The 14324-nt window shown below is 40.3% G+C and overlaps 2 protein-coding genes across 7 annotated transcripts in view; both read right to left on the reverse strand.

The window, feature by feature from the left end:
• Positions 1-1141: 1141 nt before the first annotated feature.
• Positions 1142-14324, reverse strand: part of ZNF521 (zinc finger protein 521) — a 344704-nt gene continuing 331521 nt past the window's right edge. For all 6 annotated transcript variants that reach the window (XM_054537745.1, XM_054537740.2, XM_054537742.2 and 3 more), the window contains one exon: positions 1142-1258. In XM_054537745.1, the coding sequence (XP_054393720.1) occupies positions 1145-1258 (114 nt within the window). In that variant the 3' untranslated portion in view covers positions 1142-1144. The remainder of the gene's footprint in view (positions 1259-14324) is intronic.
• On the reverse strand, positions 1269-5384 carry LOC100445039 (WW domain-binding protein 2-like). The gene has a single exon (XM_054537748.2). The coding sequence runs from the start codon at positions 3823-3825 to the stop codon at positions 3022-3024; it is 804 nt and encodes a 267-aa protein (XP_054393723.2). The 5' UTR covers positions 3826-5384; the 3' UTR covers positions 1269-3021.

Here is a 14324-nt window from a genome sequence, read left to right on the forward strand (position 1 = left end):
GGTGAGTTTTGATAAATGTACACAGCTGCACAACGAACACCCCAATTAAAATACAAAACATTCCCATCATCCTAAGCTTCTTCATATCCCTTTGTAGTCTGTCTCCCCACTACTTACTTCCAGATGTGACCCCTGTTATGATTTCTTTGACTATAACTTATTTTCACCTATTCTACAACTTCACACAGTGGAATCAGATAGTACCTGCTCTTTTAACCTGGCTTCTTCCGCTGTATGTATTACTGCTATATGTGTTACTATGTTGTAATGGCTTGAGATTCATCTGTGTTGTATGTAATTAGTAGTTCCTTTTTATTGCTGAGTGTTAGCATCCCATTAATCTGTTAATGAACATTTGGGTCGTTTCAGTTTGGGGTCATTTTAAATAAAGCTGCTATGAAAATTCTTGTACAAATCTTTCAGACACATATAAATATCTAAGTTACATGTCTAATGTTACACACTTTATATGGAGAAATCAAGTAAAGATGTTTATGTCTCTTTTCTGCAACCTCCAGTGCATACCAGGATCTAAAGGGTCTAAAGCAGATAAACACATAGGTATGTGGTGGGGTTCTGGCCAATACAGTGTCCTAGCTCCTTTAGGACTATGTGAGCCCCTTATTTAGCACCTTTTGTATACACAGAATTGGTTTTGTTTTCCTCCTGCCTAGTATAGTATCTGGCACATAGGTGAGAAACAACTCATGAATTCTTACTGAATTTTAAAATACATGCATAATTGACTGAATAGGTAGATACAAGAATGAATAAGTGAATGCCTTTTGAAGTTACATATAAGTGAGTACAACTTTGAAGAGGATCATGGCTATCACGATAAAATCTAGAATGAAGCTTTTCTTTCTGTCACCCAGGTAAGTGTGGTCCTACTTTCTAAAATTCAGAAAAGAATGAATAGCTTTGAACATATCAAAACAATATAAATCCAAGAATTATACTGGGGTGAGTTGGTTAAATGTCTTCTCCTGATGCTGTTTTAAAATACAAAAACTGACTTAGCAAAATCCCTGGGTACCAAGTTTCTTGGCCTAACTCCTAAGGGTGGTAGATGACTAGACAACATTACCTTCTCTAGGGGTGGTATAAAAAATAAGAAGTCTTCTCGAAAATACTCACTTACCTTCTAGGAACACACCATGTTAGGAGGGAATGCTTCTTTCCCATTCCAGAGGTTTCCTTCCATTTGGAGAGAACACAACACTCCTGGCCTCGTTCCATATTGTCCTTCACTCTTCCCCTGGGAGGAGGAAGAATCAGTTATCTCAGAATGAGCTGGAGAGAAGAAACTGAGCATATTTCCCAGCCGTTTTCTCTCTTCCTGTTCTTGAGAACTAGCAGTCCATAGGAAGCAAACATTTTGCCCTGCTTCTCCACACCCCAAGTTCTCTGGGGCAGGCTCCCCTGGGTGGGGGCCAGTGGTAATCCAGCTAATGTGACCCACCCATAAAGTCTGTCTCATTCTGAGCCTCTATATTATGAAACTGACTTGCCTGCAGATACAAGCCACATTCTCCAGTATCAGGATAAGAAGGTGATACTGTGGTCTCCTGTCTGTCATACTTTTTATTTCTCGCACTGTTTAGTAACTCCAGGGGGGAAGAAAGTGTTATTTGTTCGCCTCTTCATATTCCCTTGAATCTTGAACTCATGGCTTGCCTCCATCCCTAAATGGCCTCAAAAAGCTATCTGATACATTTTCTTGCTCTTGAGTCATATTGAATTACTTCAAAAGTATCAAGTAGCCTAAATATATAAAGTAGTAGTTGCATTACATGGCAGAAGAGCTGAAAATTAAATGATTTTAAAGATTTATGGTCCAGATTAAATATTGCCCCTATTGTCATCCCACATATGGAACAGAGGACCTGAGTATAATCTCTTTTATAGATAAAAAGTCAAAGACACAGAGAAGATTACCCAATGAGTCTCAGGCAGAGAGGAGTTGGACCATCCTACTTTTTTTTTTTCTGTTACTTCATTTTTACTGTTTCACATTTTCAGCCAACAAATCAAGGTACAAACAGGATTTATTTCACATTAATATATTAACTGGATTTTTCGTCAAATAAATAGGGAATTCTCTTTAAATAACCATCACCTCACTTCATGGCCAGTGCAGGAATGAACTAGAGCAAATGTCAGTGTATCCGGGGGCATGAGGCTTATAGGAAAGAGGCAGGCCGAGGGGCTCCAGCCAGCATGCAGGGTCAGGGGCCCTCATTCCTGGCCCACCCAGGTGGCACAACGGCACAGATATGCATTCTCTAGTTCCGGTAGAGAAGCCCCTTCTAGAGGGAAGAGAGAGGAGACGGAAAGCAAATTCCAGAAACACTAGCAGAAAGCAGGGAGGCTTCCTCCCCAGCCTCAGTGGGCTTGTCCTGATGCCACTCAAGTCCTAGAAGCTCATTTTACAGCCTCAAAAGTCTCATGGAGTTGGCAATACCATGACCCAGGACAGGGAAGGGGAGGGTGACAGTGGCTGGGGCCAGAACCTGGCTGAGTGGAATCTGTGCTGATCGTCCGCACATGGTGGCCTTTCCAGGCCAGGCACAGACCAGAGGAGGGAATGTGAACCAGGCCTGGCGGGGGTCTCTGGGAAGACACCTGGCTGGTCTGAGGGGGCTCATGAGGCTGAGTGTAGAGTGGCTGCCAGACCAAGGGAGCTGGACTGCAGTGGATGAGGTAGCCAGAGAGTCCCTGTGTAGGGAGAAGCTACGAGAGTGAAATGGGACCGGGAGGGTGGGGGGCGGGGGCGACACCCTGTGCTCCCCAGAGCCCCAGAGATGTGAGGCAGGCATGCGGCTGGGAAGCGGAGCAGGGCCTCTCCCAAGGCCAGGGACCCAACTGTCCCCCAGCGTTCGTTCCTGGTAACTGTTTATGATCAGACCTGGAGGCAGAACGAGGCCCTCCCTCACCTCCCCCAGCCCCAGCCGCAGCCCTGAGGGAAGGGGTAGGAAACAAGGACTGGGAGGCAGGCAGGAGGCTGGAGGTGGGAGGCGTCTACTGGGTCTTCTTATCTTCCCTCGGGTAAGATGGCGGAGGCTGCTTCGTGGGCATGGAGACGTGGTGTGGTTTGCCTGGGTTATAATAGGTGCTGGCAGCTACTTCTGTGGCCCTGGCTTCGGCTGCAGGAGTGCAGGGAACATCTGGGCTGACCGGAGGTTCCATGGGCCCAGGATAGGGCGGTGGTGGGGGCTGCACATACCCCACGGCCCTGTCCATCTTGGGAGGTCCTGGATAGAACTCAGGCGAAGGTGGTGGAGAAGGGCAGCCAGGAGGGCAGGGATACATTCCACTAGTGACTGGCAGGGGAAAGACACAAGTCCTGCCAGGCATGTGAGAGTGGCCGTAGGCTCCACTGAGGGCTTCACCCCTGGACGCTTGAGATGTCACCTGGAGCACCTGCTGTCCAGATTCAGTGGCGCCCCCTGCCGTGAAGGCGGACTTGCCGGAAGCAGAGCCTTCCCAGCCACCGCCTGCTTCGGCGTTCACTGTTCCCTTGATGTAGTTTGTATCAAACACAGGCTGCTTGATCTCACAGGTCTTCACGAGATAAAATGACATTACGAAGGACTGCATAGCATCCTTCGCCCTGTACAGAAAGATGAAAGAGGTAAGGTAGATGGTGCCTTTCTTGGTCCCTTTGGAGGCCTCTGGCACGTTCTTCATGTCACTGAACGTAAGTTTCACAAGATCGTAGGACATTGGGATGCTCTCAGTGTTGTTGGCAATCATTCTGCTGCCCTCTGAGTGACTCTCGTTGAGCACCATAGTCTTTCCAAAAGCAGCCCCGAGACGCCCCATCCTGCAGTTGACCAGCCCATGGTGGTAGCTACATCTTCTTCACAAATGTGACTTTTAGGTAGAGAAGCAACTCACGGGAATCCACACCCTCTCAAAGAAATCTTAAAGTTAGCCTAGGTCTTCCATATTTAGAAGGTCAGTGGAGGCAGGCCAAGGACTAAGCTCACAAACAAATTTTTGTGTTCATTTAATGGGCCAGTGAAATGGCTCAGCCATTTAGGGGACCCTCATAGAGAGATTTCAGCTAGTAATTATGTTGCTTAAGGGAGGGGGCAGGGAGGACTGTGCTCTCTTTCCACGCGGTCATTTGCACGTGGAAGTTTCTGCTTTTCATATCTGTGGCAGTGCCACATGCAGCGCTCTCCTCGGAGTGTCAGCTCTGGAAAGATGCTATTGCTCCGAGGACTGGTCTTTGAATTTCTGAGGGTGAAGGATTGACTTTAGTCAGCAGTCATCTTCTTGTCACAGTTGGGCACATCCTCAGGCTATAAAATCTCTCTAATGCTAGGTCCCCACTAGTCTCTTTAATGAGATCCTGGACAGACCTGCAGAGAGGCCCCACAATCCTTCTCCAGAGACCAAGGGGAGCTTGGAGGAGAGAGACAGTCCCAAATGCTGTCACCCTACCATTTCTGGTCTCAGTCTTTTTATACCAAATCTCTCATACTGCCAGTACTCTTAATTTTCTTTGCCAGAAGGAGGACGCAGTGGCTCATGCCTGTACTCACAACAATTTGGGAGGCTAAGGCAGGAGGATCACTTAAGCCCAGGAGTTTGACACCAGCCTAGACAAAATAGTGAGACCCTATCTCTACATTTTTGTAATTAGCCAAATGTGGTGGTACACATGTGTGGTCTCAGCTACTCAGAAGGCTGAGGTGGGAGGATCACTTAAGCCTGGGAGGTAGAGGCTGCATTAAGCTATAATTATGCCACTGCAGTGTAGCATGAGTGACACAGTGAAACTGTATCCCAAAAAAGAGGAGACAATTTTTAAAATATTCTTTTAGAGATGGGGGTCTGTGTTGCCAAGGCTGGTCTTGAACTCCTGGCTTCAAGCAATCCTCCCGTCTCAGCCTCTCTAGTAGCTAGGATTACAGACAGGCACCACTGCACCCAGTTTATGAGGAAATTTAAAAATTCCTTTTATAAAAATGAACTTGATCTCAATATTCCCAGCCAAACATTCCCATCATTTTCTTGGATAATCTAAATCAGTGGTTCCCCAGCCTTTTCGGCAGAAGGAACTGGTTTTGTGGAAGACAGTTTTTCCACAGACCAAGGTTGAGTGTGGTGTCAGGATGAAACTGTTCGACTTCAGATGATCAGGCAGTACATTCTCATGAGGAGCAGGCAACCTGGATCCCTTGTATGTGCAGTTCACAACAGGGTTCGTGCTCCTGTGATAATTTAATGCTGCTGCCGATCTGACAGGAGGTGGAGCTCAGGCAATAATGCCCGCTTGCCCACTGCTCTCCTCATGCTGTGCAGCCCGGTTCCTAATAGGCCATGGACTGGTACCGGTCCATGGCCCAGGGTTTGGGGACCACTGCTCTACATAATGCAAATTTCAAGCAAAGAGTGAAAAAAAAAAAAACTTTGACATCAAAAACTTGATAACAACTAGCCATGTTGTGTTTGAGCTGCGACTGAGGTAAAGTAGTGATTTTTTTTTAACCTCCCTCTTTTTCCTTCATACTCCATCACAGAGCTCCTGGCCCAGCTCAGACTAACATACCTGGCCATCTCTGATCCTTTCTCGTTTCCAACTAACAAGCTCTGCTGTGTGACTACAATTCTCTGCCTGTGCATGAATGTATGCCTTTGGATTCACTCTGGAAGAGTAACCCTTGTGGGTTACGACCACAAAAAGGAACGCATAATGATTGTGCTGCTGTCTTCTCCATACCTCTAGCTGCAGGCTAGGCATCGAAAACCAATGAAATCAGGCAGCTCTCCTCAGCCCAGAAATTAAGATGTCGGAATGTTAACAGAGACCCACAGACGGAACAACAACAACACTTGTTCATTGTTGGAAAGAGAACACTGCCTTTATGCTCCTTGGATAAACAAACACTGTGCGTCTGTCAGGTGGTGGCGGCCTGGACGTTGTGAGTGCACAATCAAGAATAACCTACTGGCAAATTCTTTAACCCAGGGCTTGCAAGGAAATTTCCAGAGTTCCTTCCCCTGTATACATGTTACCAGACTCTTCAGCAGCATCTGCCCTTTTGCCTTTCTGGTGCCATTTACAAGCTGAAAACACTTCTAGAAGCCAAACCCCCAACTTTCAAGGAAGGTGAGAAATACTGTTTCTTGCTTGAGGCTCTCTTTCAACTGCCTTTCTCTTCAAGGAATAATAATGACTCCCTTCAAGAAGGCTCTGGCAGGAAGGGTGATGAAGAGAGTTAGATCCTTCTCCCTCACAGAGGAAGTTGAAATTAGCCTAATTAGATTTTCAGAGCACTTAGATACCACAGTGATAGACGCCATCTAAATACATAGACAGATAGGAAGAGAGCACAGATGTTGTGTGAGACCAGTGATTTAGTTCCAAGTCAATACTCTTAATTAACTGCAAACTGTTTAAATATATAACATCCCCAACATGCAGCCAGTAACACCTATATAGTACTCTTCATCTGTGTAGCTCAAAGTAGAAAGCAAAATAACCCCCATATCCAAAAGTGTAAACTGGTAATAATAATTACCTATATTTATTGCTGATACACTGCCTCTAATTCCAGGCCCCCTGATGATATTACACACTTTGTAGATAATTGTCTCTTGTCCAAAACAGGAATGCAGCCATCAGTGAGAAGCAAAAACAGCTGCAATCTAAAAGATACCAACTCTTCTGTATAGAGGGAAGTGTTTTGTTTTGCTTTAATAGCAACGGGCCTAAGAAAAATGCATCTGCTTCCTACACTGGTTGGTGCCTGGTTGTTGTTAATAGTTGTAGGCTAAGCCCCTTGTCCAAAGTGAAGGTTGGGAGGAGGCTTACTTCTCACTTGGGGAAGTCATAGTCTGTGACCTTCAGAATGAAATAAGCCTTAAGACACAAGCAAAATGCCTTGTGGTCATCAAGCCACATCCACTCATATTTGGGAACCCCTTGCCTGTGAGAATCTCCAAGACCATTGACAGTACTCACAGATGACATTCTTTTTTTCTAGAAGTTGAAGAAAGATACATAATTTGCTTGTAGTATATTCTCTTATTGGTCATACAAGAAACTCCACTGAGTAAATATGGTCCCCTCGCTTGTTGTTTCAGAAGGTGACCAAAAAGCCTGTAAAAAAATGAAGACTAGCTCCTCAAGGGACAGACCTTGTGATTGAAACTATGAGAATCTTTCTTTTTTAAAGCAATAAGTATACGTGAATGTACACTGAGGAATCAATTGTGTAATTGCAGTAGCAGTCAGAATTTTTATTTAATCATACAACAAATATTTATGAAGCATTTATTTTGTGTGAAATCGTGGATATACAGTAATAAAGTATGTACCTACCCTCATGCTCATGTACTATACATATAGAAGATAAAGACTAAAGACATAACCATAAGCACATCTAGTAATGGTGTTGGAGTTGCTATATAAACCCTCCTACAGATGACGATTATAAAATCTGTTAAAAAAAATAATAATAATAATAAAGAACAACTATTTATAGGAATAAGAACACATCCAAAAGCAGAAGACAAAAGGCAGATTACTTTTAAACACCTGGAAGGGGGAAGAATTGGGAGTTTGCAGTTATCCTGCCTGAAGATGTTCCCCAATACCCCTGGCCAGGGCAAAGAAAAATATCAGTCACATTCCAGGCTCAAGGTAACAGAACAGAGGAGAGGAGAAATTTTGGGGGAAAATCTATAAGCAAGAGAATGGCAAAAGGATTGAAACCCCCAAATCTTGAGTAAAAATTTTGCCCACATCACTGCTTGGCTAGTAAAGTATGCATATGTTGGGGAGAATCTGACAAAGGCATTAGAAAAGCAGGCAAAGGCCAGACAGGATTTTAGTCTATAAAGATAGAACTGTACCAGATGAGTTCTCTGAATTTACCAAGAGGATATTTAGCAGCTGGAAGTCATAAAAACTGAGACGAGATCAACAACTACACACCACAGAGGAGACTAAGTTTTCTGTTTATGTTCAAGCAAATTAATTGCTTAATGAAACAATAACATGAATATTTAAGAATATAACTGATTGTAGTCACTTTGTATTTTCTACAATGTCCACTTTTCAAACAAAAACTACTAAACATGCAAAGATACAGAAATATGTGACCCATACTCAAGAAAAACAAAAAACGTCAGTAGAAACTGACTTTAATGGAGCCCAGATGTTGGATTTAGCAGGAAAGAAACTTCAAATCAGGTATTCTAATACTTTCAAAGTATTCAAGGAAAATGGTCTTAATGAAAGAGCTGTTAGAAAATCTCAACAGAGGAATGACACTATAAAAATGGAAACTCCAGAGCTAAGAAGCACCATCACTTAAGTGAAGAATTTACTCATTTCAGTTAAATAAAAAATTCACTAAAATTTAGTTTTACACACAGATTGAAGTGTCAGAAGAAAGAATTAATAAACTTTAAATGAGATAAGCAGAAATTACTCAATCTGAATAACACAAAGAAAAAAACTTGAAGAAAAATAAACAGCATCAGAGTCCTATTTGTATCAAGAGATACAAAGTGGTGTAATTGGAATGGTAGGCGGAGATAATAGGAGAGAAGAGAAAGGGGCAGGAAAGTGTTAAAAGAAAGAATGGCCTATAACTTCCAAAATTTTATGAAAAAACTTTAAATTACAAATCTAGGAAACTCAGCAAACCCTAGCCAGAATAAACCTTCATAGTGAAAATTCTGAAAGTCAAAGATAATGAGAAAATCTTTAAAGCAGCCAGAGAAAGATGACATGTTACATACAGGAGAACAATGATATGATCAATGGTGACTTAACATCAAAGTAATGAAAGTCATATGAAATTAGAATGGCATATTTCAACTGTTGGAGAGAGAAAAAAAACTGGCAACCAAGAATTTTGTATCCAAAGAATTTATCCTTCATATATGAAAGAGAAATTAAGGGATTGCCAGGTAAACAGCTAAGATAATTAATTAATTGCTAGCAGAACTGTGCTACTGGAAAAGCTAAAGTAGGTTTTAAATTTAATTTTTTTTTTTATTTTCACTCCTCTCAGCTCATACCTATAAAGTAAGTTTTTGAGGCTGAAAGGAAACAACACCAGATGACCTCTCCGATCTACAGGAAAAAATGATGAACACCAGAAATGGAAAATGCATGGATAAATTAAAAGAACTAAATATGTATATACACACTCACACCCTCACACACACATCCCCAACACACACGAATACATATACACTTTTTTTTCTTCTGTTAATTTCTTTGAAAGAGAATTGGCAAATTAAGCAAAATTTGTAAAACTATTATTATTGATTTGATAACATTGATTTCATATTCAAATGACAACAATAATGCTAAAATAGGAAGACAGGGAAATTAAAATATACTGTTGCAAGGTTACTATATTTTACCTGAAATTATTCAGTATGAACTCTAAGTAGATAGGGATAAGTGAAAGATATATGTTGTTACCTCTAGAACAATGCTATTAAAATGCAATAATTAGCTCGATATAGCTAGAAAGCCAGTAAAGAAATTAAACAAAATACTAAAAAAATTTGATTAACACAAAAGAAGGTAGTAAAGGAGGAACAAACAAACATCAAGAGAGATAAGACAAGACAAACGAAATAAACAGCAAAATGGTGACCTAAAATCAACTATTTCAACAACTGCACCAAATTTAAATTAGTCAAATATCCAATCAAAAGACATGATTGTCAGACTGAATAAGAAACGAAGAATTAATTACATGCTGTCTACAGGAGGTGCCCTTGAAATATATAGAAACAAACAGGTTAAGAGTAAAAAGATTGAAAAAGACATGTCATGCTAATAGTAGGCACAAGAAAATAAGAGCGGCTATATTAATAGCAGAAAAAATAGACTTAAAGATAAGATGTATTGTTAGAGACAAAGAGGGAAACTTTATAATGGCAAATGGGTAAATATTAGCTTGGTGTAAAATTGGTTTTTGCCAAAACCACAATTACTTTTGCACCAGCCTAATATACTAGAAAAACATAATAATTATATATATTTATGTATCCAATAAGACAGTTTCAATATAACCAAGGAAAAATTGACAGAGAAATAGACAAATCCACAATCGCAGTTACAGACTTTCACAAATGTCTCAGTAATTGATATGCTAGCTAGACCAAAAAAAAAGTCATTGAGGATCTAGAAGAATTAAGTGACCCTATCAACCACTTTTACCTACTTGTGATTTATAGTAGACTATATCCAACAAATGCAGAATATACATTCTTTTAAATTCATATGGTAGGTCCACAAAAGTAGAGCATATGCTGACTAAAACAAGTCTCAATATATTTCAAAAGATTACCATATTACAGAGTGCTTTTTCTGACTACAATGAAATTTAATTGAAACTCAACAACAATAAAATTTTAAGAAGACCTCAAATATTTAGAAATCAGACAACTCACTTTTAATAATCCATGACACAAGGTAGAAATTATGAAGAAAATTTTAACATATTTTAAACTAAATAGTAATGAAACACAACATATCAAAGTTTGCAGAAGGCAGCAAATGTCCTACTTAGAGAGAAGTTTATGGCTTTAAATGCTGATAGTAGAAAAAAATAGTATAAAATCAATAATTGAACTATCCATTTTAGGAAGCTAGAAAAGGAAGACCAAATCATATGCAAAGTAATTAGAAGAAAGAAGTAGTAAAGAGTAAAAAGAAAAAAAAATCAGAGAAATAGAAATAAACAACAAAAAATATTAACAAAATCAAAAAAGTTTAGCTTGAAAGAGTCAGTAAAATTAATAGTGTTCTAGAAAGATCAAAAAGAATGAGAGAAGGCACAAGTTACCAATATGAGCAGAACTTCACTACAGGTCCGACAAACATTAAAATGAGAATATAGAAATATCATGAACAATTTTACACCAGGAATTCAACACCGTAAATGAAATTGAAAAATTTCTTCAAAGGCACAAATTTTCAGAATGGAGACAAGAAAAAATAGAAAATTGAATAGCCCTGTCTTAAAAGAAATTGGAGTAATAAGAACTTTTCCAGAAGGAAAGTGGTGAGTTCTATCAAACATTTGAGGAAGAAAAAATACAAATTTTACATAACTTCTTTCAAGAGTTACTTTCTCACTTTGGGAGGCTGAGGCAGGTGGATAATGAGGTCAGGAAATCGAGACCATCCTGGCTAACACGGTGAAACCCCATCTCTACTAAAAATACAAAAAATTAGCCGGGTGTGGTGGTGGGCACCTGTGGTCCCAGATACACGGGAGGCTGAGGCAGGAGAATGGCATGAACCCGGGAGGCAGAGCTTGCAGTGAGCCGAGATCGTGCCACTGCACTCCAGCCTGGGTGACAGAGCAAGACTCTGTCTCAGAAAAAAAAAAAAAAAAAAAGAGTTACTTTCCAACTCTGTCTCTGTTTTGTTTTTTTAGCCAGCATTAGTTTGGTATAAAACCAGGCTGAAAATCTTGTTTCAAAAAAGAAACTACAAATCAATATCCCTCAAGAATACAGACACAAAAAATTCTTAGCCAAATGTACCAATTCAAATACAGCAAAATGTAAAAAGAGGACTACATCTTGAACAAATGAGATGTAAAGCCTGATTTAACATTCAATAATAAATCAATGTAATTTGTGTATTTTTAATAAGGCAAAAAAATTATTTCACTAGATGCTCAGAAAACCTTTAACAAATTTCAACACCTATTCATAATGACAGCTAGTAAACTAGTAATAGGAGATAACGTCTTCCCATTGATATGGAACATCTATGTTCTTTTTGTTGTCGTTTTTTTGAGGCAGAGTCTTGCTCTGTCACCCAGGCTAGAGTGCAGTGGCCCAATGTCGGCTCACTGCAACCTCCGCCTCCTGGGTTCAAGCAATTCTCGTGCCTCAGCCTCCTGAGTAGTGGGGATTACAGGTGTGCGCCACCATGCCCAACTAATTTTTGTATTTTTAGTAGAGACAGGGTTTTCCCATGTTGGCCAGGCTGATCTCAAACTCCTGGCCTCAAGTGATGTTGCCCCTTCAGCCTCTCAAAGTGCTGGGATTACAGGCGTGAGCCACTGCACCCAGCCAGGAAAATCTATGTTTAACAAGCCTATACACGAGGTACAGTGGCTTATACCTGTAATCCCAATGACTCTGGAGGCTGAGGTGGTGGGGTCACTTGAGGCCAGGAGTTCAAGACCAGCCTGAGCAACAAAATGAGACCCTGTCTCTACAAATAGTAACAATAATGATAAACTAGCCAGGTATGGTGGTGCACTCCTGTAGTCCCAGCTATTTAGGAGGATTGCTTGAGCCCAGAAGTTCAAGGTTGCAGTGAGCTATGATGGCACCACTGCACTATAGCCTGAGCAACAGAGTGAGATCCTGTCTCAAAAACAAACAAACAAACCCAAAAAGCAAAACTTCTACAATAACATACTACATGGTAAAAAATGGAATGCCTTCCACTGAGATCAGGAACAAGCAGGGATATTCACTTTCACCACTTCAATTTAGCATTGTACTCGAGCTCCTAGACATTGTAATAAAGAATGAAAAGATATAAATAAAAGTGATTGTAACATTTCCTTTCCCCACCAACAGCATGTGAGAATTTCAGTTGTTCCACATCCTCACCAAAACTATCTTCCGTCTTTTTTACATTAGCTATTCTGAAGGTAGTGAAGTGGTATCTCACTGTGATGACTAGTAATTTTGAACAGTTTTTAATGTGCTTATTAGCCATTCATATGTACATTGGAAAGAAAGAAACAAAAGCCTATATTTGATAATTCTATGATCATGCACTTACAAAATCCTAAGAACTTTACAAAAAAGGAAGGCAGTAGGTCTAATAAATGAATTTAGCAAGATCAAAGCATTTGAGGTCAATATACAAACCAATTGCATCCTATATGCTAGCTATGAATAATTAAAAATTGAAAGAAAGGCTGGACACTGTGGCTTACGTCTGTAATCCCAGCACTTTCAGAGGCCAAGGTGGGTGGATCACTTGAGCCCAAGAGTTCAAGACCAGCCTGGGCAATGTGGTAAAATCCCACCTCTACAAAAAATACAAAAAATTAGCCTGGTGTGGTGCCTGTAGTCCCAGCAACTCGGGAGGCTGAGGCAGGAGGATCACTTGAGCCCAGAGATCAAGGCTGCAGTGAGCTATGATCATGCCACTGTATTCCAGCCTAGGCAACAGAGCAATACCCTGTCTCAAAAAAAAAAGTGAAAAACTTTACCATTACATTTTACTATAGCATCTGAAACATGAAATACTTACGGATAAACTTAAGATGTATGCAGAGCTTTCCTATTTTTTTATTTCTTGAGCTCCCAGGAGCACTTTTCACATATTAAGTATAGTAGCTCTTATGGTGAATTGATTATTTGGAGTAATTCTTGGGCAAAGGCTATGTCCTGCTCATTGCCTTATCACCAGTGCCTAGCATAGAGCCCAGCAACATAAATTAATAAATCTCTCTATATATTTATCCTAAAAACACAACATGTGTACATGAAAGGAAGTTTTGAAAATGGAAAAATGTGGAGGATATATTCTCCATAGTTTCTTCTCTGTCAATGTTTTGGATTATTTCCTTCCAACCTTTATTTTTCCCTATAGGTAGAGTTTTGGAATTTTTCTTAACATAGTATTCATACAGTAGCATGTTTATATAATAATGGTTGAACTTCTATCTTATTCATTTTGAAATTTCCTTTAGTTACAATTGGTTATTTTGATTTACCGGTACACAATAAAATATAATTGGCTGCCAGAAAGAAGCTGTCCTCATAAAAAAACAGTGAGTCGGTGTCTTCATGCAATCACTGGTCTGGTTCCCCTACCTCAACCCCGTCCTCACACTCACCTGTGTTGTGTTAACTCTGAGGGGATTTCTCCCAGGTGTTCTTTTGTAAAATTCTAGCATAACTACTTTTTAGCCTTCCTCATCCAAGGGCACATTAAAACCAGAAAGCCGGAGATGAAGTGTGTGCCCCTTATAGACAAATTGGGGTCATGATCTGAAGATGTCTAATATACTGGATCGAAACTACCCTAAAAACAACGCTATCCAAAAAAAGTACCTAAATGCTAAGTAAAATGAGTTCCTGCCCCAATTCCTTGTGCCTCAAGGAAGAATTTAGGTCACAGTCGAAACTCAAAATTCAAAAACAATGAACTCCATACACAGAGAAAAATAAGATTCAAACAGGGAAGGACTTTTCCAGATAGACCAATACAAGTGTTTGTCAGCCACAATAAAAATGCTCAGATCACAGTATCAAGCATCCAAGAAATGTCCAACAGCAGTAACAACAGA

The sequence above is a fragment of the Pongo abelii genome, chromosome 17 (assembly GCF_028885655.2).
Source record: "Pongo abelii isolate AG06213 chromosome 17, NHGRI_mPonAbe1-v2.0_pri, whole genome shotgun sequence".
Lineage (NCBI taxonomy): Eukaryota > Metazoa > Chordata > Mammalia > Primates > Hominidae > Pongo > Pongo abelii.